This window comes from Lissotriton vulgaris, chromosome 11 (genome assembly GCF_964263255.1).
Source record: "Lissotriton vulgaris chromosome 11, aLisVul1.2, whole genome shotgun sequence".
Lineage (NCBI taxonomy): Eukaryota > Metazoa > Chordata > Amphibia > Caudata > Salamandridae > Lissotriton > Lissotriton vulgaris.
In genome coordinates, this window is record NC_141699.1 from 83,776,091 (window position 1) to 83,800,469 (window position 24,379).

Below are 24,379 nucleotides of genomic sequence, written 5' to 3' on the forward strand. Positions count from 1 at the left end.
GGCGACTGGCCCAAACGGAATCCCTATAGAATTGTATAAATTGAATGCTCTTAAACTCGCCCCGTATATTCGATCCATGTTCACCGAAAGTAGAGAGAAAGGTCGTTTCCCATTTGATCAGCGGGTGGCGAATATTGTGGTTATCCATAAGGCAGGCAAACTTAAGACGCTTTGTTCCTCATACAGACCCATTTCACTGCCTAATTTCGAGCCGAAAATCCTGGCGAAGCTACTCGCTACTAGATTGGTTAAGGTAATCACCACTTTGGTACACCCGGATCAGTTGGGCTTCATGCCGCGCCGAAACACAGCCCTAAATTTGCAGAGGTTGCATGGGATTCTGGGTAGATCCCCAAAGATTCAGGTACTAGTGTCCTTGGATGCCACTATGGCCACTATGGCGTTCGATAGGGTCGAGTGGTCCTACCTGTTCACGGTATTGGCGAACATGGGCTTTGGACCGAAGTTTGTTGGCTGGGTACGCTTGCTATATGCTAATCCCTTGGCCAGAGTAGTTGTGAACAACCGCAGGTCGACCGACTTTCCCCTTGGTAGGGGCACGAGACAGGAGTGCCCTTTGTCTCCGCTTCTCTTCTCTCTTGCACTGGAGCCTCTTGCGGCGTGGGTCAGATGGGACCAGTCAATACGAGGTCTCCGGTGGATGCTGGAGTGTGAGGATAACATTTCACTATATGCCGATGATATTCTGCTTTACCTCACCAACCCTAGGGGATCTTTGATCGGTTTTCTGGATGTGCTAGCCATATTCGGAAAGTATTCCGGATTCGCAATAAATAGGTCGAAATCGGTGCTCTTCGTCGTCAGGGGCGAGCCACCAGTAGTCCCGCAGTCATGCCCTATACAAATTGAGCCAGTAGGGTTTAAATACCTAGGTATTTATGTTACACTTGACTCGAAGTTACGATATACCAATAATCTGGGTCCCCCCTTGAACCGGTTTAAAAGGGATGTGGAGCGCTGGAAGGCTCTTCCACTCTCCCTGTTGGGTAGGGCAGTACTGTTTAACCCCTTCCCTGCTGGGCCGATTCCCCCGCTGTGCTGGGGGGAGTGGGGGGCGCGCACTGCACCCCGGTGCTCATGACGAGGTCAGCTCGTCATGAGCCACAGTTCTCGTGTGCTCATGACGAGCTGAGGCATGGGTGTTGGAGTATAGGTCTAGTCCTGATATTTGACGAAGACCTGGGTGTTGGAGTACAGGTCTAGTTTTCAAAAATAATAATTCCTAGGCAACTCGGCACCTGTCTAATAGTCAGGTATAATATGCAACACAAGATGAGACAAAAAAGTAATCTCGATGTATAGACAAACAAAGAAATGGTTTTAAAAGAAGCCGTATATTGTCATTTATTAATATATATAAAATACTGGAAGACGATCATGTGCAAATCATATGCATAAAAACAATGGACAGTGCATATCAATTAAAAACACATTAACAATACAATCATGTGTGTTCAAATAAAATGTTACAAGGGTATACAGACAGAAGAATCCGTTCAATAATGATCACAATATTAGAGGTAAATATGATTAACGTCTCTACGCGCGTTTCGGCGTGTAACACGCCTTCTTCTGGAGAACCTCTTGATATTCTATAAACAAGAAATATATATCAAATATGGCACAAGAACACATTGAGGTTACACATAAAAACACATAATAAGATAAGGTACAGAAGAATCCGTTCAATAATGATCACAATATTAGAGGTAAATATGATTAACGTCTCTACGCGCGTTTTGGCGTGTAACACGCCTTCTTCTGGAGAACCTCTTGATATTCTATAAACAAGAAATATATATCAAATACGGCACAAGAACACATTGAGGTTACACATAAAAACACATAATAAGATAAGGTGCACAAAGGGAAAAAATGAGATTTAATAGGAATCCATGGTCATAGCTTGATTAGGCTGCTGCTCAGAAAACCGCTAGGAACAAAAAGAGGATAATAAAGAAACCATCACCTCAAGGCTGTTATATCTGGATATGAAAATAGTAAAAAATAGAGACCATGATTTTCAAGTGAGGAGCTGAGAAAGATGCTAAGGGAACTGAGAGGGGTAAAAAAGGAGTTGAAAAAGCAGTTGAAAAAAATGAATACTGTAATAAAAATGGAGATATTACCATTTAACACCGTGGTGAGTAAGACAAGAAAATATAGAGATCTAGAGGAGCATCTACAAATGTGATTTGTCAGAACAAAATCTTACCTAAAAGAATTAATGTATATGTATATCTCAGGAAACCTGGTTCAAGATACTAAATGCCAAATGTTGGTATTGGGTACAGCTATTAATTCAGTGACAGTTTAAGAAAGGAGTTTCAATACTGCATGCTCACAAATATTGCAGTGAAAAATTATTAATGAAAAAGCTATGAATAATTACCTATTAAAAGTAGAGAAGAATCTTATTGAGAGGTGGATAGCGATGGAAATTTTTAATCCCCACTTAGTTTAGATAAAATATCTGAGGAATAGAAAGAAAATCTAGCATGAGATGTCTAGCCTAAACAGAGAATGAAACGGTGTGCGAGTCAAAATCTAGCGGCCAGAGCTACCTTTTAACTGTGAATCATTCCACAGCAGTACAGCTTGGAATGTTGTGTAGCAAGATGATACAGGCCGTTTCGTAAAACTAGGACAAACTGTAATGAAATTATAATAAAAAGGAATGAGACAATGTGTAGTATAACCTGAAATGCTATATAGCTAAAAACACATAGTGCCTTGAATTACCTGAATTGAAATGAGAGCAATGGATGAGCGTCCCAATTTCTGGTAGCTTATCAAAACGAGATGAGCAATATTAAAATAAAACGTCGGGGCACCTCAGATCGATCGTCTAGGGAAAAGGGGAATGATCCATTAATACCCAAGTTCCTAATAGAATTAATAATAATATGTAGGGGAAAATCATGTTAGATAATAATCAACCTAGCCGGTATCTCTGACATAAATGTTCATGAACATGGTTCAAATTAACACTAGTGCCCGTGGTTATAAAAGCTGATGGCTAACGCGAATAGTGTAATATATACTTCGCGTTTCAATGTCACTACAGGCGTTATACGGTCTTGTGCATTTTTTCTTTTAAACTAGAGCATATAACTCAGTAAACATAAGGGCACGCCTCTCGCGTGTTGGTTGAGGTGTGAGTTGAGTTTTAGTTTTTGAACCGTAGCATTGGTGTTCGAACATAAGTTCGTGCTGGCCATTTGAAGAGGGTCCAGATTTCTGAGCACAGGTTGATTTTTAGCATTTCAAGGAAGGGCTGGATGTTGGAGTATAGGTCTAGTCCTGATATTTGATGGAGGCCTGCTTCTTTTCTCTATAGAGACTTGTGCCAGTGTTTGTAGTTGCCCGTTTTATTTGATAGCGCCAGCTGAATGGAGTAGGTGGACCACAGCACAGTGATATCTGCCCTTCATTTCTCACAAACTCTGGCGATTGGTACAAATACCACCTTGCAAATTAAAATATAAATCAATCATAGAACTGGCCAACATTCTGTCATGGGTGGCGCAATCTTGGAACAGTCCCACATAGTGGCATGAGGCCTCCATCTTGGAACTGTCCAACAGAATGCCACAGGGGCTCCATCTTGGAACTGTCCCACATTGTGTCATGGAATGCCATCCTGGAACAGTACCATAGTGTGTCATCAGGTTTCCATCTTGGAACTGTCCAACATAATCCCACTGGGACTCCATCTTGGAACTGTCCCACATTGTGTCATGGAATGCCATCTTGGAACAGTACCACAGTGTGTCATGAGGTCTCCATCTTGGAACTGTCCAACAGAATGCCACAGGGGCTCCATCTTGGTACTGTCCCACGCTGTGTCATGGGATGCCATCTTGGAACTGTCCAACGGTGTATCATGGCAGCTGAATCTTGGAGCTGACCAACAACGTGTCACAAGGACCAACTTGTAACTAACGGGAGACTCCTTACATATATAAATGATAGAACGAGGACTCCATCTTGGAAATGTCAGTGTGTCACGAGGGCTTTATCCTGGAGCTGTCCAACTGTGTGCACACAACCTCCCTCTCATCTCCTAACAATAGATGGTAGAACAGCCCAGTATGAATCACAAGAGCTCCTCCATCTTGGAACTATCTGCGGTGTTTTCACGAGTGCCCCTTCTTGGCACTGGCCATCTGTGTATCACGAAGGACACCTTGTAATTGCCCAATAGTGTGCTCGGGAGCTACCTCCCATATATTAGTAAAAATACATGGATCGATTAATTGTAGAGCTGTGTAGTTGTGCATCATTTGGCCGCCATTTTCACCAGGCTGATTCCAGCAGTTTTGCAGATCAAAGCATTCACTCTCCAGAACCCCTGCAACATGTGCAGGGCACCCCATATGAGCCGGGGTCGAAGGTCAGATGTGGAAGATTGTCTGAAACCCAGTCTTTGAGGTATTTGGACGGAAGAGGCCCTCAGTGCCTGGAGGGTAGAAATCCTGTTCACTGATGAATGGGCGGTGCTCCCGCTAAATAAAAGTGTAGCTCTCGTTCAGTGATGGACAGGCGGAGCTCTCACTCAGTGACAGGCGGGTGGAGCTTCCACGCACTGGCAGCTGGGTGGAGCTCCCACTGACTGGCACGCGGGTGTGGTTCACACTAAGTGGCCGGCGCGTGGAGTTCCCACTGAGTGGCAGGCGGGTGGAGTTCCCCTTGAGTGGCAGGCGGGTGAATCTCCCACTCAGCGGCAGGTGGGTGGAGTTCCCACTCAGTGGCAGGTGGGCGGAGTTTCCACTCAGTGGCAGGTGGGCAGAGTTTCCACTGAGTGGCAGGTGGGTGGAGCTCCCACTCAGTGGTAGGCGGGTGAAGCTCCCTCTCAGTGGCAGGCGGGTGGAGTTCCCACTCAGTGGCAGGCGGGTGAAGCTCCCTCTCAGTGGCAGGCGGGTGGAGTTCCCACTCAGTGGCAGGCGGGTGAAGCTCCCACTCAGTGGCAGGCGGGCAGAGTTCCCACTCAGTGGCAGGCGGGCGGAGTTCCCACTCAGTGGCAGGCGGGTGGAGCTCCCTCTCAGTGACAGGTGGGTGGAGTTCCCACTCAGTGACAGGTGGGCGGAGTTCCCACTCAGTGACAGGTGGGCGGAGTTCCCACTCAGTGGCAGGTGGGCGGAGTTTCCACTCAGTGGCAGGCGGGTGGAGTTCCCACTGAGTGGCAGGCAGGTGGCGGTCCCACTGAGTGGCAGGCAGGTGAAGCTCCCACTGAGTGGCAGGCGGGTGGAGTTCCCCTTGAGTGGCAGGCGGGTGAATCTCCCACTCAGCGGCAGGTGGGTGGAGTTCCCACTCAGTGACAGGTGGGCGGAGTTTCCACTGAGTGGCAGGTGGGTGGAGCTCCCACTCAGTGGTAGGCGGATTAAGCTCCCTCTCAGTGGCAGGCAAGTGGAGTTCACACTCAGTTGCAGGCGGGTGAAGCTCCCTCTCAGTGGCAGGCGGGTGGAGTTCCCACTCAGTGGCAGGCGGGTGAAGCGCCCACTCAGTGGCAGGCGGGGGGAGTTCCCACTCAGTGGCAGGTGGGCGGAGTTTCCACTCAGTGGCAGGTGGGCAGAGTTTCCACTGAGTGGCAGGTGGGTGGAGCTCCCACTCAGTGGTAGGCGGGTGAAGCTCCCTCTCAGTGGCAGGCGGGTGGAGTTCCCACTCAGTGGCAGGCGGGTGAAGCTCCCTCTCAGTGGCAGGCGGGTGGAGTTCCCACTCAGTGGCAGGCGGGTGAAGCTCCCACTCAGTGGCAGGCGGGCAGAGTTCCCACTCAGTGGCAGGCGGGCGGAGTTCCCACTCAGTGGCAGGCGGGTGGAGCTCCCTCTCAGTGACAGGTGGGTGGAGTTCCCACTCAGTGACAGGTGGGCGGAGTTCCCACTCAGTGGCAGGTGGGCGGAGTTTCCACTCAGTGGCAGGCGGGTGGAGCTCCCTCTCAGTGGCAGGCGGGTGGAGCTCCCTCTCAGTGACAGGTGGGTGGAGTTCCCACTCAGTGACAGGCGGGCGGACTTCCCACTCAGTGACAGGCGGGCGGAGTTCCCACTCAGTGGCAGGCGGGCGGAGTTTCCACTCAGTGGCAGGTGGGCAGAGTTTCCACTGAGTGGCAGGTGGGTGGAGCCTCCACTCAGTGGTAGGTGGGTGAAGCTCCCTCTCAGTGGCAGGCGGGTGGAGTTCCCACTCAGTGGCAGGCGGGTGAAGCTCCCACTCAGTGGCAGGCGGGCAGAGTTCCCACTCAGTGGCAGGCGGGTGAAGCTCCCTCTCAGTGGCAGGCGGGTGAAGCTCCCTCTCAGTGGCAGGCGGGTGGAGTTCCCACTCAGTGGCAGGCGGGTGAAGCTCCCACTCAGTGGCAGGCGGGTGAAGCTCCCACTCAGTGGCAGGCGGGCGGAGTTCCAACTCAGTGGCAGGCGGGCGGAGTTCCCACTCAGTGGCAGGCGGGGGGAGTTCCCACTCAGTGGCAGGTGGGTGGAGTTCCCACTCAGTGGCAGGTGGGTGGAGTTCCCACTCAGTGGCAGGTGGGTGTATCTCCCACATAGTGGTCATATGATGGACCTGACAGCCAGTGACAATTGAGTGGAGACCCGTCTTAGCGACAGGAGACTGTGTGTTTTCTCTCGTTGATAAGGCAGTGTCTCTCTCTATAAGTGACTGGTGGGTAGACAGATCGGTGGAGCTCCTAATATGAGATGAATGGGGGGGGGGCTCTCTTTCAGGGACAATGGAAGCTTCTTTCAGCCTGTAGCTAGTGGATGGAGGAGCAATATATCTGCTGGACCTTAAAGTGCTTTTATGCTACTTAGTGTTATTTTTTGTTTATTTATTTACTGATCCACCTTGGATCAGTAAATTAAAAAGATGGGGCTCATCGCGTGCATATGTCAAGCCTGTAAAATGACGCGGCTGCCATAGCCATGTCATTGTGCATCTCTCCCTCCTCTGCTCAAGCTGTAAGATGAATAGCGTGAGCAAAAGGCTTGTTTTTTGTCAATGCTTGTTGACCTATTGTTTTTGTCAATGCTTGTTGACCTATTATTTTTGTCAATGCTTGTTGAACTATTATTATTGTCAATGCTTGTTGAACTATTGTTTTTGTCAATGCTTGTTGAGTCTATGCAACACTGATGTTTTTTTTAATTATGTTCACAACCTAACCTCTCTTCTGCGTGCCTTCCATTGATGTTTTTATTTCATTTCTGCCCACAGAGCTCGGCCCAGTCGTTTTCTGGAAGAGGATATTCTGTAAGTCACCCAATTTATAAACGTTCTAGTCGTTCAAACTGCAGTAATGATTCTAATGTGCACACGCGTTGTTTCTATTCCATGCAAGGTTTCCGGTTTCCCACTGCACCAGTACATGCTGTGCTTATTTATTTATTTTTTTAATCTTTTTATTGATAACCGTAATGCCACAATTATATCATTACAATCCTATGAGGTACTTTCTTACACCAGCTTACATGCAGATAAATAAATCAATGACTCGCACCAATACTAAGCATTCCTGTGTTACATTATTCTCGCGTAGGTGAGACAGGAGGAGAGGGGAGAATAGGTGGAAAGCACATACTGTTCTTAACAAATCACACATGGTTTATTTTCTTTTATGAACTTGTGTTTTCTATATTTCTTGCATCACTTTGTGTATATTTTATTGTATGACCTTATCCTGCGTTTGTTTCTAATTTTCTGGCATTAACTCATGTATAGTTTCATTTTTTTAAGAACGTCCTAGTCTCTATAATGTAATAAACATTGGTGAGACCTGAAGAACTAAAAGTCAAGACCAGAATACGTGAATTTGACCGTTCAGTTGATGTAGGAGGATGATGATGAATATTTATAGGGCTCGCTGTATGGGGTATGCTCTTTGGCACTGTGACCTAGAGGGAAGTGGGAAAGTACTGCTTGTCACTCAGTCCTATATGTTTATCACCCTGAAAGGCAACTTCAAGGTTACATCATTCTTGCATACTGAAGTGCTTTTCTGCCTAATGTGGACACCATATGAATGTTTATTATATGTCTTATGTTCTATATTTTATGTAGCGTGCTGCAGAAGCTAGCATTGTGCTGCAGAAGCCAGCATTGTGCTGCAGAAGCCAGCCTCGTGCTGCAGAAGCCAGCCTCGTGCTGCAGAAGCTAGCATCATGCTGCAGAAGCCAGCATCATGCTGCAGAAGCCAGCATCATGCTGCAGAAGCTAGCATCATGCTGCAGAAGCTAGCATAGTGCTGCGTAAACTAGCATCGTGCTGCGTAAACTAGCATCGTGCTGCGTAAACTAGCATCGTGCTGCAGAAGCCAGCATCGTGCTGCAGAAGCCAGCATCGTGCTGCAGAAGCCAGCATCGTGCTGCGTAAACTAGCATCGTGCTGCAGAAGCCAGCATCGTGCTGCAGAAGCCAGCATCATGCTGCAGAAGCTAGCATCATGCTGCAGAAGCTAGCATAGTGCTGCGTAAACTAGCATCGTGCTGCGTAAACTAGCATCGTGCTGCGTAAACTAGCATTGTGCTGCGTAAACTAGCATTGTGCTGCGTAAACTGGCATCGTGCTGCGTAAACTAGCATCGTGCTGCGTAAACTAGCATTGTGCTGCGTAAACTGGCATCGTGCTGCGTAAACTGGCATCATACTCCGGAAGCTAGCATCGTACTGCAGAAGCCAGCATCATGTTGCGGAAGTGAGCATCATGCTGCAGAAGCTAGCATTGTGCTGTAGAAGCTAGCATCATGCTGCGGAAGCTAGCAGTGGGCTACAGAAGCTAGCAGTGAGCGTGAGCTGCAGAAGCTAGAATTGTGCTGCAGAAGCTAGCATTGTGCTGCAGAAGCTAGCATTGTGCTACAGAAGCTAGCATTGTGCTGCAGAAGCTAGCATTGTGCTACAGAAGCTAGCATTGTTCTACAGAAGCTAGCATTGTGCTGCAGAAGCTAGCATTGTGCTGCAGAAGCTAGCAGTGAGCTATAGAAGCTAGCAGTGAGCTACAGAAGCTAGCATTGTGCTGCAGAAGCTAGCAGTAAGCTACAGAAGCTAGCATTGTGCTGCAGAAGCTAGCAGTAAGCTACAGAAGCTAGCAGTGAGCCACAGAAGCTAACATTGTGCTGCAGAAGCTAGCAGTAAGCTACAGAAGCTAGCAGTGAGCTACAGAAGCTAGCTGTGAGCTACAGAAGCTAACATCCTGCTGCAGAAGCTAGCATTGTGCTGCAGAAGCTAGCAGTAAGCTACAGAAGCTAGCAGTGAGCTACAGAAGCTAGCTGTGAGATACAGAAGCTAACATCCTGCTGCAGAAGCTAGCATTGTGCTGCAGAAGCTAGCAGTAAGCTACAGAAGCTAGCAGTGAGCTACAGAAGCTAGCTGTGAGATACAGAAGCTAACATCCTGCTGCAGAAGCTAGCATTGTGCTGCAGAAGCTAGCAGTAAGCCACAGAAGCTAGCAGTGAGCTACAGAAGCTAGCTGTGAGATACAGAAGCTAACATCCTGCTGCAGAAGCTAGCATTGTGCTGCAGAAGCTAGCAGTAAGCTACAGAAGCTAGCAGTGAGCTACAGAAGCTAGCTGTGAGATACAGAAGCTAACATCCTGCTGCAGAAGCTAGCAGTAAGCCACAGAAGCTAGCAGTAAGCCACAGAAGCTAGCAGTGAGCTACAGAAGCTAGCTGTGAGATACAGAAGCTAACATCCTGCTGCAGAAGCTAGCATTGTGCTGCACTTAAGCAGAGAATAGAAGGTTTGTAGATCAGTGAGGCAGCCTGATCTCGGTTTCAAGGGTTTTCTAAGCAGTCACTCATCTTCTTACTTACACTGGGAAGAAAAATCGCCACATCAGAGCTGGGTTTTCATATTGTTCACCTAGGGTGGTGTTACTTATCGGGCACACTTTTCAGATGTGCTCCCTGGCCCTCCCTCATTGGCTGTGCCCAGCTCGATTGGCCCGCTGTGTTCAATCACAAAAGAAGGGCTCAGTCCGCGGCACAGTGATAGGTGGACCGGCTGCTCCCATCTGTTAGGGTGTTTGTTGGGGTGGGTTGCGGCCTGGCCGACTTTTGGGAGGGAGACCGGGCCCTCCCACAGGAAGGAGCTGTGTGTTTTCACCCACCTCGGGGGAGGCTACATCGCCCCCCCAAAAGTCTCCCTCGCCCTCCCCCCCTTGATGGTGTGACATTTTGTGGTATGAGTCAGTGTCCACTGCACAGGGGCTTTTTGCCAGCTGTTTTTACAACGTGTATTCCTGAAACATCTGGGAAATGCAACATCAACACGCACATACATGCACACACTTTGATTTTCACACACAATATTACTATTTCATAGAAAATATTCTAAGTGAATTCTGGTCTCAAAGAATGAGAGAGATTCATTGGCCTTGGCCAACCTAAAGGCGGGACATCTTAAGGATTTTGGGGGCCCCGGTCAAAACATATTTCGGGTGCCCCTGTTCGAAACAGCTTATTTTGTTCTAATATCTTTATTACTTTAAGAAAAGAAGTAAAAATAATTAAAATACTATATTATGCAATACAGCTTAAAATTTTGAACAATAAATAAATGAGCAATCATCGTTGTAAATAAAATCAATGCCATAAATAACATCTATGTATCAATCAAAATATGTTAAAAGGCAAAGAAACAATTCAGTTGTATTGTGTTCGAAACAGCTTTTATTTTAATTGAATACCCAAGGAAGGGATACAAATGGATATACTCTAAGAGTCACATAGGAATGGTAGAGAGTACAAAGATCTACTACATATACTAGTGATTAGAGTTATCTCTATATACATAGGGAAGGGATACGAATGGATATACTCTAAGAGTCACATAGGAATGGTAGAGAGTACAAAGATCTACTACATATACTAGTGATTAGAGTTATCTCTATATACATAGGGAAGGGATACGAATGGATATACTCTAAGAGTCACATAGGAATGGTAGAGAGTACAAAGGTCTACTGCATATACTAGTGATTAGAGTTATCTCTATAACAATTATCTATGTATATGATCCAATTTCAGCTCTTTCATTCCCTCTCTGGTCAAGTCACTGAGAGTGCACAGGGACCATCGTCCAAATTCTAAATGTGTTTACATCAAATATTCGTGGATGGTGAAGTGTGCTTTCAATATTGGAACTCCGCAGCAGTTTACTAACATTACTACAAATAATCTCAAAAACCCCCTTCCATTTCTTATATGTGAGGTCCTGTTTTGATCTAAAAAAAAACTTTTAGGAGTGTTGCATGAAACATAAACACAACATTTCTCTGCAAAATTCCTGTAATAGTCTCTCACACATCACCCACATTAACAATAAATTAAAGGTAAACAGTATTTAAAACAATCTGTTTAAGAATTAGTCATGGTCATCAGGGAACCATTCTCTGCAGAAATGAGCTGGCTCTATCAGGAGGCCCCTGAAAGGATGGGGCCCTGGGCTTGGGCCCACTTTGCCCATGGCTTAATGCCTCTGCCTATAGGTGGCATTAGCCCAATTGTATTCTAGTTGTTAGGGTTTCATTTAACCCCTTCTATGCTCATGACGGAGCCGCTCCGTCATGGGCCTCGGTTGAGCTGTGCTGATGACGGAGCGGTTCCATCATGGCCCGCTCGGCGCGCCTGCGCGGTGCGAATTCCGCGGCTGGACGTTCCATTGAGCAGGCGGGGCCATGACGGAACCGCTCCGTCATGAGCACAGCTCAACCGCGGCTCGTGACGGAGCGGCTCCGTCACGAGCATGCGAGCGCTGCTGCCCCCCCCCCCCCCCGCCCCCTTAGCTCTGCGGCGGAATTCCCGCCGCAGCGAAGGGGTTAAAGGATATCTGTCACTTTAATTCATGTTTGTTTTAGCTACAAAAACGGAAATGATGCCTAGACTTCAGACTGCATGTCTAAAAAGAAATAAATTAAAATTAAACCATAAATTCACGCCCACCATTTCTGAGCAACATTTTAACCAGGAAAACACACTTCTGATGGGATGGGCCACAACCTTGGTTTTCCTTTCTACAGTCTTTGAGGATATCTCATAAATATAAGTATCTCAGCCATGTTGGTAACATACAAGACGGGCGTAACAACCTCCATAACTGTTATACTCAAAATGTGGCTGAGCATTGACAACACAGCAACCAATGCTGTGCGCGTTCTACCTAGCGCACGCTGGCCCACATTCAGACTTGCCTCCTTCATTTTCTTCCATTTCTCCCAGAATGCTTTGCGAGGTTGGCTTCCGTTCGTCACCTGCGCTAATAAGGAATCATGGATTCGGTGAAAACAGCTGTATGGCTTCGCTTTAATTGGCAGGCACAGCAAGCTGCGGTGTGCGCGGTACCCTTAGGGTCCAGAGACGCGGGTGAGATGCTGTCAAGATACGCAGTGTGACTTCACAACTGCACCCCCGCCTCATATACACCTCTTTAAAATGTATAAGTGTTGTTGTCGAGGCCAGGGGCTACTTTTCCGCAGCAGGCCCTTTGACTTTTTGTTATAACGCGTGTAGCGTGCAGTCGCGCAACGTCGCATCGGCCTACACAGCCAGCAGAAGTAACCAACACCTCGAAAGAGTTCCATTAACACCCTAAAGATTTATCCCAGCGCTAAGAAAACTGTAAATTAAGGGGGGATACAGAAAAAACCTGACTCATTAGAGGAAAGCATGCAGCAAGCTTCTAAACAAAGGGGCGGGTGTTGGCCTGTTGGGAGTGGATACATTTGCAACAGGCTGGATCCTCAGAACCTCAAAGTTGGGTGGTGACCTGATTCCAAGTGAAAACATAGATTGAAAAAACATCAGAAGCAAAACATACATTTTAAGATGTAGACATCCGAAGTTCAGGCCCTATGAGAATATCTCCCTATAGAAGTGTTGACCTGTGTTTATCTCCTAAAACTAGACAAATTCCCTTTCCCTATATATGAGCAGTGGGTTAATTAACGAATCCTCGCACGTTTGGGGTCAAGTGTTGGAGAGTAGCTTAATGTACCAGTCAATATTTTTGTTGGAAAGTCTTTAGATAAGTTTGACATCTCTTAGAAGTCGGTATCTTGGAGGCAGTTTTTTAGAAGGTGTTTTTGTGGTCAACAATTTCACTTTCTGCTGGTGGTAGAGCCAGTTTCACAGATATGACATTTCACAGATGTCAGATAGGTGGGAAATCACCTTACACGTCATGGAATTGAAACAAACGAAAAGACGAGGCCGCTGCAAATGATATGGGTCTGTGGCTGCATGCTTGCGGTCTGGTGCTGAGGCAAAGCAATCAATGATTGTATGTAATATGTGATGGAGTCATTTTGTTACATTTCCAAAGGGTGTATGGGCAAAACTTGCAACGGATATCAGATTGATATCTCAGATCAGCTAAGGCATTACTTACTACCAGCTGAGAAAGGGCCACCATGTGGAGGGGTAGATAGAGGGCATGTTTTGGGGACACATTATTTACTCTTATTTGCCTGTTTTGTTCCATCCATCCATTGCGGCAGGATTGTGGTCACAAATTGAAATGTTTTGTCGTGCGTGCCTTCCTGCGCCAACCGGAGCCCTGACGCCCTGAATCTGTGCTGGGGCCCCTGGCCTGCATGCAGCCAGCCAGTGATGAGGGAGGTGGACCTCATGCCACCCGCTGCCTGCCTTCTCTGATGGGCCCACTTCAACGACCTATCCTCTCCCCCTACCTCTGAACTGAAGCCCCCTACCACCACCCTCCGCGCCTGGACCCCAATCAGCACCGAAGATACCATCCGCACGATGAACTCCATCCACTCTGGATCTCCAACCGACCCTTGCCCTCACCACATCTTCAATAAGGCCGACTCCGTCATCGCACCCCAACTCCGAGATATCATCAACTGCTCCTTCAACACCGCTACCTTCCCGGAAAGCTGGAAGCATGTCGAACTCAGCACCCTCCTAAAGAAATCTTCTGCTGACCCCACCAAACTTAAGAACTACCGCCCCATCTCTCTCCTCCCATTCCCCGCCAAAGTCATTGAGAAGACCGTCAACAACCAGCTCGCCGCCTTCCTTGAGTCCAACGGCTCCCTTGACCCCTCACAGTCCGGCTTCCGAGCTAAACACAGCACCGAGATCGCCCTCATCGCAGCTACACACGACATCCGGACACTGCTTGACAATGGGGAAACAGTGGCCCTCATCCTCCTGGATCTTTCTGCAGCGTTCGACATGGTATGCCACCGTACCCTAGTACAACGCCTCAGGAACGTCGGATTACAAGATAAGGCATTGGACTGGATCATCTCCTTCCTCACCGGAAGAACACAAAGAGTCCGTCTCCCCCCCTTCAGATCAGAGGCCACCGAAGTCATCTGCGGAGTACCACAAGGATCTTCGCTCAGCCCCACCCTCTTCAATGTCTACATGAGCCCCCTCGCATCCATCGCACGCCAACACAACCTAAACATCATCTCCTACTCTGACGACACTCAACTGATCCTCTCCCTCACCAAAGACCCTACCACCGCCAAAACCAACCTTCACGATGGGATGAAAGACGTAGCGGAATGGATGAAGAACAGCCGCCTAAAACTGAACTCGGACAAGACAGAAGTCCTCATCCTAGGAACATCCCCCTCTGCCTGGTGCCTGGCTCATGGTGGCCCCCGGCCCTAGGCAACGCACCCAAACCAACGGACCATGCTCGCAACTTAGGATTCATCCTAGACTCCTCCCTCTCCATGACCAAACAAGTCAACGCCGTCTCATCATCATGTTTTAACATCCTACGCATGCTCCGTAAGATCTTCCGATGGATCCCCATCGAAACTAGGAAAATGGTCACTCAAGCACTTGTCACCAGCCGACTAGACTACGGAAACACCCTCTACACCAGAATCACAGCCAAATTGCAGAAAAGACTTCAACGCATTCAGAACGCCTCCGCCCGACTCATCCTGGACATATCTCGACACAACCACATATCAGAACACCTGAGAGACCTGCACTAGCTCCCTGTCAACAAGAGAATCACGTTCCGTCTCCTCACTCACGCACACAAAGCCCTCCACAACCTAGGACCCAGCTACCTCAACAATCGCCTATCCTTCTACACCCCCACCCGCCAACTACGTTCGTCCAACCTACCCCTCGCCGTGATCCCACGCATCCGAAAAGCCACCATGGGAGGAAGATCCTTCTCATGGCGGCCAAGACCTGGAACTCCCTCCCCTCTCACCTCCGGTCTACCCAGAACCACCTCTCCTTCAGGAAGCAACTCAAGACCTGGTTATTCCATCAATAACGTACCCCTTTCCCTTAAGCGCCTTGAGACCCTCTGGGTGAGTAGCGCGCTATACAAATTTCTAACTTGACAGATGCCACGCGCTGTCAGGGCGAGGCGTGCTGCCGCGGTTGGGGCTATCTACAGACTACCTTATCTGATTGACACCTCCGGGGCGGATGCAATCTTGAGCCGCTTTGTTCCGAGAAAGAAGCAAAAAAAAACGGAAGCGCCCTTACCACGCGAAGAGATTACAGGAAAGTGGGGGGAGGCGGGGGCGCCTAAGGGGCGACGAGGCGGTTTCCAACACCTCTAGTTTGTCGGTTATACGGCCTAAAAGTTAGTGAAGTGCGGATTCACAAATACAAAAAAACAAATTACTTTTGAATAAAAATGTGTCTATCTAGCTTTAAAGCTGAAGCCGAAGAAATTGATGGGGGTGACACAACGTGAATTTTACCACCCACCGTGTTATTTCAAGAACAAGGGATCTTAATCAAGTACAAATCAGCATTTACATTTTGTTTGACGTTGCTGACTGCACACGTCGGTTCAGACAGAGATTTTCTTGTTTCTTTCTTCCAGTGCCCTTAGTAACCTTCTGGTCTTGGAGACCCTCAGAGACCCCCAGGGTGTGTGAGGTCCACGCGCTGCCTAGTGCAGAGTCCTAAACTGCTCCTAGGTAGGTGAACTCTACGAATGGACTCTGACCTTTCTTTGGGAGAGTGAGTCACCTCTCAGGCTCGTGATCGGGTGACTATTTAGTGGCAGTCTGTCACGTCATGAGCGCCATAGACGCCCCCGCACACCACCCCCATGAAAAGTGACCGAAAGATGTACACTCGAAGACAGAGGCTGGGGCAGGGTTTGTTTGCTATTAAGCAAAATTATCCGTTGACTAAAAACACACAAAGCCTGTGTTTTTCCGATGGAAACCCGGGCCATGTTGACTCAACCTATTATCTACCGAGATGAATAAAATAATATAATGTGTTCACGTGGAATATAAAAATGGGCTTAGAGAAGCTTTTCCGTAGGGACTCCGGATGGTGGGTGGGCGAGTGCAGCTCAGGCAGTGCAGCAATGTGCAATGTACGTAGGTGGGTGAGTGCAGCACAGACAGTGCAGCAGGGTGCAATGTTGGTGGGTGAGTGCAGCACAGGCAGTGCGGCTAGGGTGCATGGTAGGTGGATGAGTGCAGCACAGGCAGTGCATCTAGGGTGCATGGTAGGTGGGTGAGTGCAGCTCTGTCAGGGCAGTAGGGATGCTTAGTAGGTGGGTGAGTGCAGCACAGACAGCGCATCCGGGTGCAAGGTAGGTGGGTGAGTGCAGCACAGAGAGTGCAGTTAGGATGCATGGTAGGTGGATGAGTGCAGCACAGGCAGTGCGGCTAGGGTGCATGGTAGGTGGATGAGTGCAGCACAGGCAGTGCGGCTAGGGTGCATGGTAGGTGGATGAGTGCAGCACAGGCAGTGCATCTAGGGTGCATGGTAGGTGGGTGAGTGCAGCTCTGTCAGGGCAGTAGGGATGCTTAGTAGGTGGGTGAGTGCAGCACAGACAGCGCATCCGGGTGCAAGGTAGGTGGGTGAGTGCAGCACAGAGAGTGCAGTTAGGATGCATGGTAGGTGGATGAGTGCAGCACAGGCAGTGCGGCTAGGGTGCATGGTAGGTGGGTGAGTGCAGCACAGACAGCGCATCCGGGTGCAAGGTAGGTGGGTGAGTGCAGCACAGAGAGTGCAGTTAGGATGCATGGTAGGTGGATGAGTGCAGCACAGGCAGTGCGGCTAGGTTGTATGTTAGGTGGGTGAGTGCAGCTCTGTCAGGGCAGTAGGGATGCTTAGTGGGTGGGTGAGTGCAGCACAGACAGTGCAGCAGGGTGCAAGGTAGGTGGGTGAGTGCAGCACAGGCAGTGCGGCTAGGGTGCATGGTAGGTGGACGAGTGCAGCACAGGCAGTGTGGCTAGGCTGAATGGTAGGTGGGTGAGTGCAGCACAGACAGTGCAGCAGGGTTCAAGGTAGGTGGATGAGTGCAGCACAGGCAGTGCAGTTAGGGTGCATGGTAGGTGGGTGAGTGCAGCACAGACAGTGCAGCAGGGTTCAAGGTAGGTGGATGAGTGCAGCACAGGCAGTGCAGTTAGGGTGCATGGTAGGTGGGTGAGTGCAGCACAGGCAGTGCAGTTAGGGTGCATGGTAGGTGGGTGAGTGCAGCTCTGTCAGGACAGTAAAGATGTTTAGTAGGTGGGTGGGTTTAGCTCAGACAGGGCAGGAGGGGTGCATGGTAGCTGAGTGAGTGCAGCTCAGACGGTGGAACAGGGATGCATGGTAGGTGGGTGATTGCAGCACAGGCAGTGTGGCTAGGGTGAATGGTAGGTGGGTGAGTGCCAAAGTCTCCTTACACTCTGTTTGTGTGCCCCAGTGTCCGCACACTCTGTCCATGTGCCCCAGTGTCCGCACACTCTGTCCATGTGCCCCAGTGTCCGCACACTCTGTCCATGTGCCCCAGTGTCCGCACACTCTGTCCATGTGCCCCAGTGTCCGCACACTCTGTCCATGTGCCTCAAACTTCTCACACTATGTCCATGAGCCCGGGCTGGACCCACTCTGTCCATGTGCCCAGGGCTTTAAGTGGGATGAAAAAACTGAGGGGGTCGCTTAAAGGGGCGTGGCCAATGTAATTAAGGCCGCGGCTTACAACACGTAAGCCGAAAAATCTGTGCTTAGCATAGTGTGCCACCCGACTTGTATTTTGCTGTTTCTGTCATTGCATCCAGATATATGATACAACAAGTAACATCATACCTACAACAAGCCAGGACTATTGGTTTTGTCACTGGTTGTTATTTGCATAAGATAAATAAGCAGCAACTATGGCTTCTATATAATATTGAAAAAGCTTCCACTTAAAGCCTTGGTGACACTGCGACAATGTTGCTGCTCCTGAGTTTCAAAAAGAGAAGGTCAATCCAGAGAGAAAATGACTCTCTTTAAAGGATTTCCCTTCCCTTACATCTCTCACCTGGCATGACATCTTGCCGTAACATCTCCACAAGTGAGCAGTGTGAGCAGGCACACATGATGTGCCTGCTGTCACTGCAGTCCGAAAATAAACGGACCGCCTGTGCCAGGGCACATAATAGAGCCCGATAGAGACCTGTTTCGAGGCCCCCTTTAAAAAACTGCCGGTGCTCAGACCCGGTGAGACCCGGTCCACTTAAAGCCCTGCATGTGCCCCAGTGTCCTCACACTCTGTCCATGTGCCCAGGGCTGGTTACACACTGTCCATATGCCCGGGGCTGGTAACACTCTGTCATGTGCCTCGAGCTCCTCTCACTCTCTGTCCATGAGCCTGGGCTGATTGCACTCTGTCCATGTGACTCAAGCTCCTCACACTCTTGTCCATGAGCCCCAGTGTCCTCACACTCTGTCGATGTGGCTCAAACTTCTCAAACTACGTCCATGAGCCCGGGCTGGACCCACTCTGTCCAGGTGCCCTAGTGTCCTCCCACTCTGTCCATGTGCCTGGGGCTGGTTACAAACTGTCCATGTGCGCGGGGCTGGTCCCACATTGTCCATGTGCCCGGGGCTGGGCACACTCTGTCCATGAGCCCGGGGTTATTCACACTCTGTCCATGTGCCTCAAGCTCCTCTCGCACTCTGTCTATCTCACCGGGGCTGGTCTTCCTCTGTCCATGTGCCCCAGTGTCCTCACACTCTGTCCAAGTGCCTCGAGCTCCGCTCACACTGTCCATGAGCCCCAGGTTCTTGTGTTGTGTTTCCATGAAAGACGTGAAATCGACGAGTAACCAAAGGGGTTGGGGGTCACAATAGTCTGTTTTCTATTTTTCCTGTTTCTCCAAAAGATAAGCTGGAGAGGAGGAGGAACGGAGGACGGGCAGCAAAGAGGACAGGGATAAAGAGGACAGGAATTGAGGAAGTTCAGGAGGAGGAAAGAAGATAGTGGTAAAGAAGTTATGAGCACATAAAAAATAAGAAGCGCAGCCTGTGAATGACGGGGACGCAGTTCCGGATTACCAAATGGGCAAAGTAGGCCCCAGCTTATGGGTCCCACTCCTTGTAGGGGCCCCGCGACAACGGATCAAAATAATATTGATTTGATCTTGAAAGAAAATCACAATTAAGCTTTCTAAAATTTATTCCAAATATTTTTTGTTTAATAACATTAATACTTGTTACTATTTAGTTTTGTGTAATAAAATTGATTTATTAAAATTGTTTGGTAAAAATAAAAACGTATTAGGAGATAATTTGCGAGAGAGGGGCGAAATTTCGACTGCCTAGGGGCCTCCACAGGATGTTGGGTGATAACGTGGGCAGTGCCGTAGATGGGTGTTGTGAGACCTAAGACAACCTGGGGACATACGTCACACTGGCTCCTGGTTGAGTAGAAAGCAGAGCCAGAATTGGGTTGTGGCGGAGCCTGCTTACCTCTGGGTCCCAGTGCCACTGCACCTGCTGCACTGGTGGTAGTGGTATGGACATTAGTCAGCTTGGTGAACGTAATTCAGTTTGAACAGAAATGTGTAAGAGGGTTTATCAGAACAGATTTCTTTAAGTAGTTTTTAGATAGAACATTCAAGACCTCTTGTATAAAGTTTACTTATATGTGTAAGTACATTGTGGGCTGTGGAGACCAGCCCTAGGACTTGTCTGCTTCCGCTTAGGGACTTTTTTTTCTGTTCAACTGCTTTTATTTAACTGTCTTGATAGAAAACGACCAGTAGAGGTCAGTAAAATACCAGAATTGCTTTCTGCTGAGGGACTTTCTTTTTTTAATTGTTCTGGCAACTGAGTTAATTAACTTTCTTGACCAGCAAAGGTCAGTAAAATACCAGAATCACTTTAGTATTCTCTGGATTCCTGTCCATGGAAATTGCCTTCCACGAGCCCCCATAGACAATATATTTTTTCAAATCTTGTATTTTCAGTGATATGACCACCGAAGGCCCTGATTTTATATTACAAAAAAAGTGCTTTGGACTATACCATTTCCTGCCGAAAGGCAATATTTCTCTCTATGTGTTCCCATACTTTCCCTCCATGTTAAAGAACAGTAGATGTTTCAGCACCCAGGTTAATGTGCTGCACAGCTAAATACATACAAGGTCCCAAAGGCGAGACCGATTGCATTGCAAATGCTTGTTGCTTGTTAATTCGAGAGACCACAAACTACTTAAACAGAAGACAGATCGACAGAGCCCTCCTAGCTTTACAGCTCGTTCTGTCCCCGCCCCCACATGCGTTTCTTGAACCTTGGGATTTTTTCCAAACCCTCCAGCCAAGCCTCCCCCCCCGCGCAGCTGCCGTCTTGTCTCGTCTGCTGAACATGTGTTAATTTACCCAGGCAGCCTTTAAAAATAAGAGCTTTTCATTCCGCAACAGCTCGGAGGCATTGATGTACAGATTGCGCACTGTCACTTTCCCAATTAAAGTTTTACAGTAAAACACTGTTTTTGCTCCGAGGCGGCTCGGAACACTTCCTCGCGGCGCTCGAGCCTACGGAAGCCGCACGTCCTGCGAAGGCCTTTAGTTGAAATCTTGAAGCGTTTATTTTGAGGCTGTACAAAGCGCTGAGGCTGATTGCCTTTTCCTCAGGGCACGTCTGCCATTCAGTATCCTTTTATTTTATTCACATTTTTTTTATTTTTTTTTATTTGGATTGCCTTCTGCAGAATTTGTTAGTTGAATGAAAAGGGAATTATCAAAGGCGTGCATAGATTATGCGAACTCCGTGAATTCCTGGTTACCGTGCCCTTTGTCTGCCGAAATGCCAAAAACTCTGCTACCAGGCTGTGGTGAGCTTACTGTCGCTTCTTGACTAGTAGACAGAAAGAATCCATATATGTGGTGCCAGAAGGGCAAGCCTCTCTCGTTGGGGTTGAGTCTCGTGGATTGGAACACAGTGTCACTCATGTGTCACCCATTGGAACACAGTGTCACTCATTGGAACACAGTGTCACTCATCGCAACAGTGTCATTCATCGCAACACACTTTCGCTCACTGAAACACAGTGTCACTTATTGGAACACAGTGTCATTCATTGCAAAACACTTTCACTCACTGGAACACAGTGTCACTCATCTGTACACAGTGTCACTCCTCGCAAAACAGTGTCACTCATCGCCTCACATTGTCACTCATCGCAACTCACTGGAACACAATCTGCTATGTCTGGTGACAGAGTGCTGAAACTTTTCAAACACTCACCTATCTGGGTTTAATCCATCGTTCTTTTGCTCACCATGTTACCAAAGTTCAGACCCAGCCATATGCAAATCATTCTTGACCCTATTCCTCGGGAACAGTCCAGCCCGAACTGCCAGGCCAAGGCCTCCCTCGACCTGCATCCTGGGACTTGTTTTGGGGCATCATCTCTCATCAGCCATTCTAGCTTGAATCCAGTGGCGCAGCGAGCAAGGGACCACGTCTAGACCCACATCTTAAAAGGTGCGCTGAAACGTTTCAACCGCTGACCCCTAGTCACAAATCTGGGTGTAATACATAGTTGTTTTAGTAACTATGCCACCCCAGTTTGGAACCAGCCATATGTTATGTTAAAACATTTATTAAGAGCACAAGGTGTCTTGGCGCTGAGCAGTGGATTAAGCCAGTATCTGTAAGACGTAAATCACTATTTCTCAAATAGCCAGATCTTCAAGGCCTTCCTAAAGGAAAATAAAGTTGGAAGTGTTCCGATGGAGAGAGGGAATGCATTCCAAAGTTTGGGGGCAGCTGCCCTGAAGCGACCACCACTCCACCTGGCTTTGAAGGCTCTTGGAATTGCTAGAAGTTTAGCTCCTTCGGAGCGCAAATGCCTTTTTGGAACTTACCAGAAGAGTAGGCATCTCAGAAACATGGGGCCAGTATCCTGAAGTGCTCTATATGTGATGCAAAGGGCTTTAAAGATGATGCGGTTCTTAACTAGGAGCCAGTACAGTTTATACAGATGATTTCGGATTGATGAGTGCCTAGGGATACCTAACAGGAGCCTCGCAGCCGCATTTTGGGCCATTTGCAACTTGCTGAGTTGTTTTTCAGGCCGGCCAATAGAGAGAAATCAGTCTTCACCCTGCTCCTCATGGAAACATTCTAGCCTGAACTGGCTGGTGAGAGCCCATAGATATAATTTGTGAGATAATAAACACAGAAACACACTCTGTTGCAATGTAACTGTGTATTAGTGCATGTCCTTTTCTGGTGCAGCAAAAGGAGACGACAGTGTGGCCTAACGCCAGAGCTACCAACTTTGGAACTGGGGAACCAAGTTCAATTTAGCATCTCCTCAACATCTTGGGCAAGTCACTTATATTTTCTGTGAAAAAAATGAACCTGGCCTTTTATAATGTGATCTGGTCCTCATGCAAAGCGCTTCAATGCCCTGGGCGGAGCTCGATATAATATGATATTGGAGCAATGTGATTTTTTTGTCTATTATGAAATTTTGTATTTGTGTAATAATATATGGTTAACAACCCTTTCCAGCATTTTTGTGAATTGTGTACTCTTGTTTTGAGACTATGGATTTACGATACATTTGGCCTCTTCGTGAGGCACTTGATTTGAAGACTTGTTGAATCTTTTGGTCGCTTCATTCTATATATGGACTACATGTCTCCTCCGAATATTTTGCCCTGTATATTTTGCATGTGCACTTTGTCAGGCATAGGGTGTTTAAGCACATTTTTAAACAACTACTTTTTAACTGTTGGGAGACATTATTTCTGTTTGATCCATTTCTTCTATTTATTGACCTTCAGTTGGATTCGATTTGCCCGCAATTCAGATCTTTGCATTATGCTTATTTTCATTCTTGAGATATTATCTCCTCTATTGTTGAGTGATTGTTTGCAAATACTTCTGTTGGAAATATGCAATCTCTTTAGGTTGGTTATCCAAAATAACTAAATGCATTAACAATATGGGCCTGTGTCTATGACGCTGTATTCATCTGCTTTTATTTTTAGCACTGCACCGAGACACTTTATACAAACAACTTTATGTAAATAGGCATATTGATTGGTTTCTCTACATGCAAAAAGGATTGAATTCTGTAATATGTGCCGTTCTGATATAGTCTGTTGTCTATATTCATTATCGTTGAATGTTTGCTGGCCAGTTTATTTTTAAAGCTGGTTGGGCTTTTAATGCACTTTAAAAATCCAATGTTTGCCGGGGCGCGTCATGTGACCAAGCTCCTTCGCGGAGCGAAACGCGTCATGGATGGACACTTGTCGTTTTATGCTCAATAAACCCTCTACACTGCTTGCACCTTGATTTGTGTGCTGGTCCGTAATTACAGGGAGTTCGGAAATTTGGCAGCCAGGAACCTTTCTCTCATACATATATATATATATATATATATATATATATATATATATATATATATATATATATATATATATATATATATATATATATATATATATATATATATATATATATATATATATATATATATATATATATATACACATACTTTTCACATTTAAAAAAAATACATATATAGATATATATATATACAAGTACACTTTTTACATTTTTTTAAATATATTTACAAGTACACTTTTTGCATCTTTATTTTAATACATTACTATATATATATATATATATATATATATATATATATCATAATTTTTTTTATGCGAAAAGTGTACTTGTAACTAACTACCTTAACCGCCTGACCCTGTGAAACAGACATACAGATCTGTTCGCCAGTTTTCTAAGTGCTAAAAATGTGTCTCCTATTTCCCTGGCATCTGTGCCTCCTTCGAAAGGATGTGCCCTCGCCAGTGCCCCTTGTCCGACGGGGGTACGGGGGTACGCGCCCTGCTTTGTCCTTGGTTTCTGCCCGCACAAAGGCATAAATGTGCTGCTGCCTGCAGGCCCAGCAGCCAGCGTCTTGCAGGTGTTGGGGGTGGGCGAGGGAGCCTGCCCCCTTCCATGAACTACAAATTAGTAACAGAGGCTAATGGTCCCGGCGGGGGGGTCATGAAAGGCCTGGCAGCCCCTCCCCCCTGGCTTTTATGTCAAAAGCCCCCATGAGGCCTGTCCAGCTGTAAGGGCTGTTTGTCTGGGCTGTGTGCGGGCCCGGCTGGCTGGGGGCTGCTGAGCCC

General features: G+C 47.5%; 1 protein-coding gene across 5 annotated transcripts in view; it reads left to right on the plus strand.

The window, feature by feature from the left end:
- FBRSL1 (fibrosin like 1) overlaps positions 1–24,379 on the plus strand; it is a 1,250,393-nt gene that overhangs the window by 656,178 nt on the left and 569,836 nt on the right. For all 5 annotated transcript variants that reach the window (XM_086942730.1, XM_086942733.1, XM_086942732.1 and 2 more), the window contains exon 4: positions 7,222–7,257. In XM_086942730.1, the coding sequence (XP_086798856.1) occupies positions 7,222–7,257 (36 nt within the window). The remainder of the gene's footprint in view (positions 1–7,221; positions 7,258–24,379) is intronic.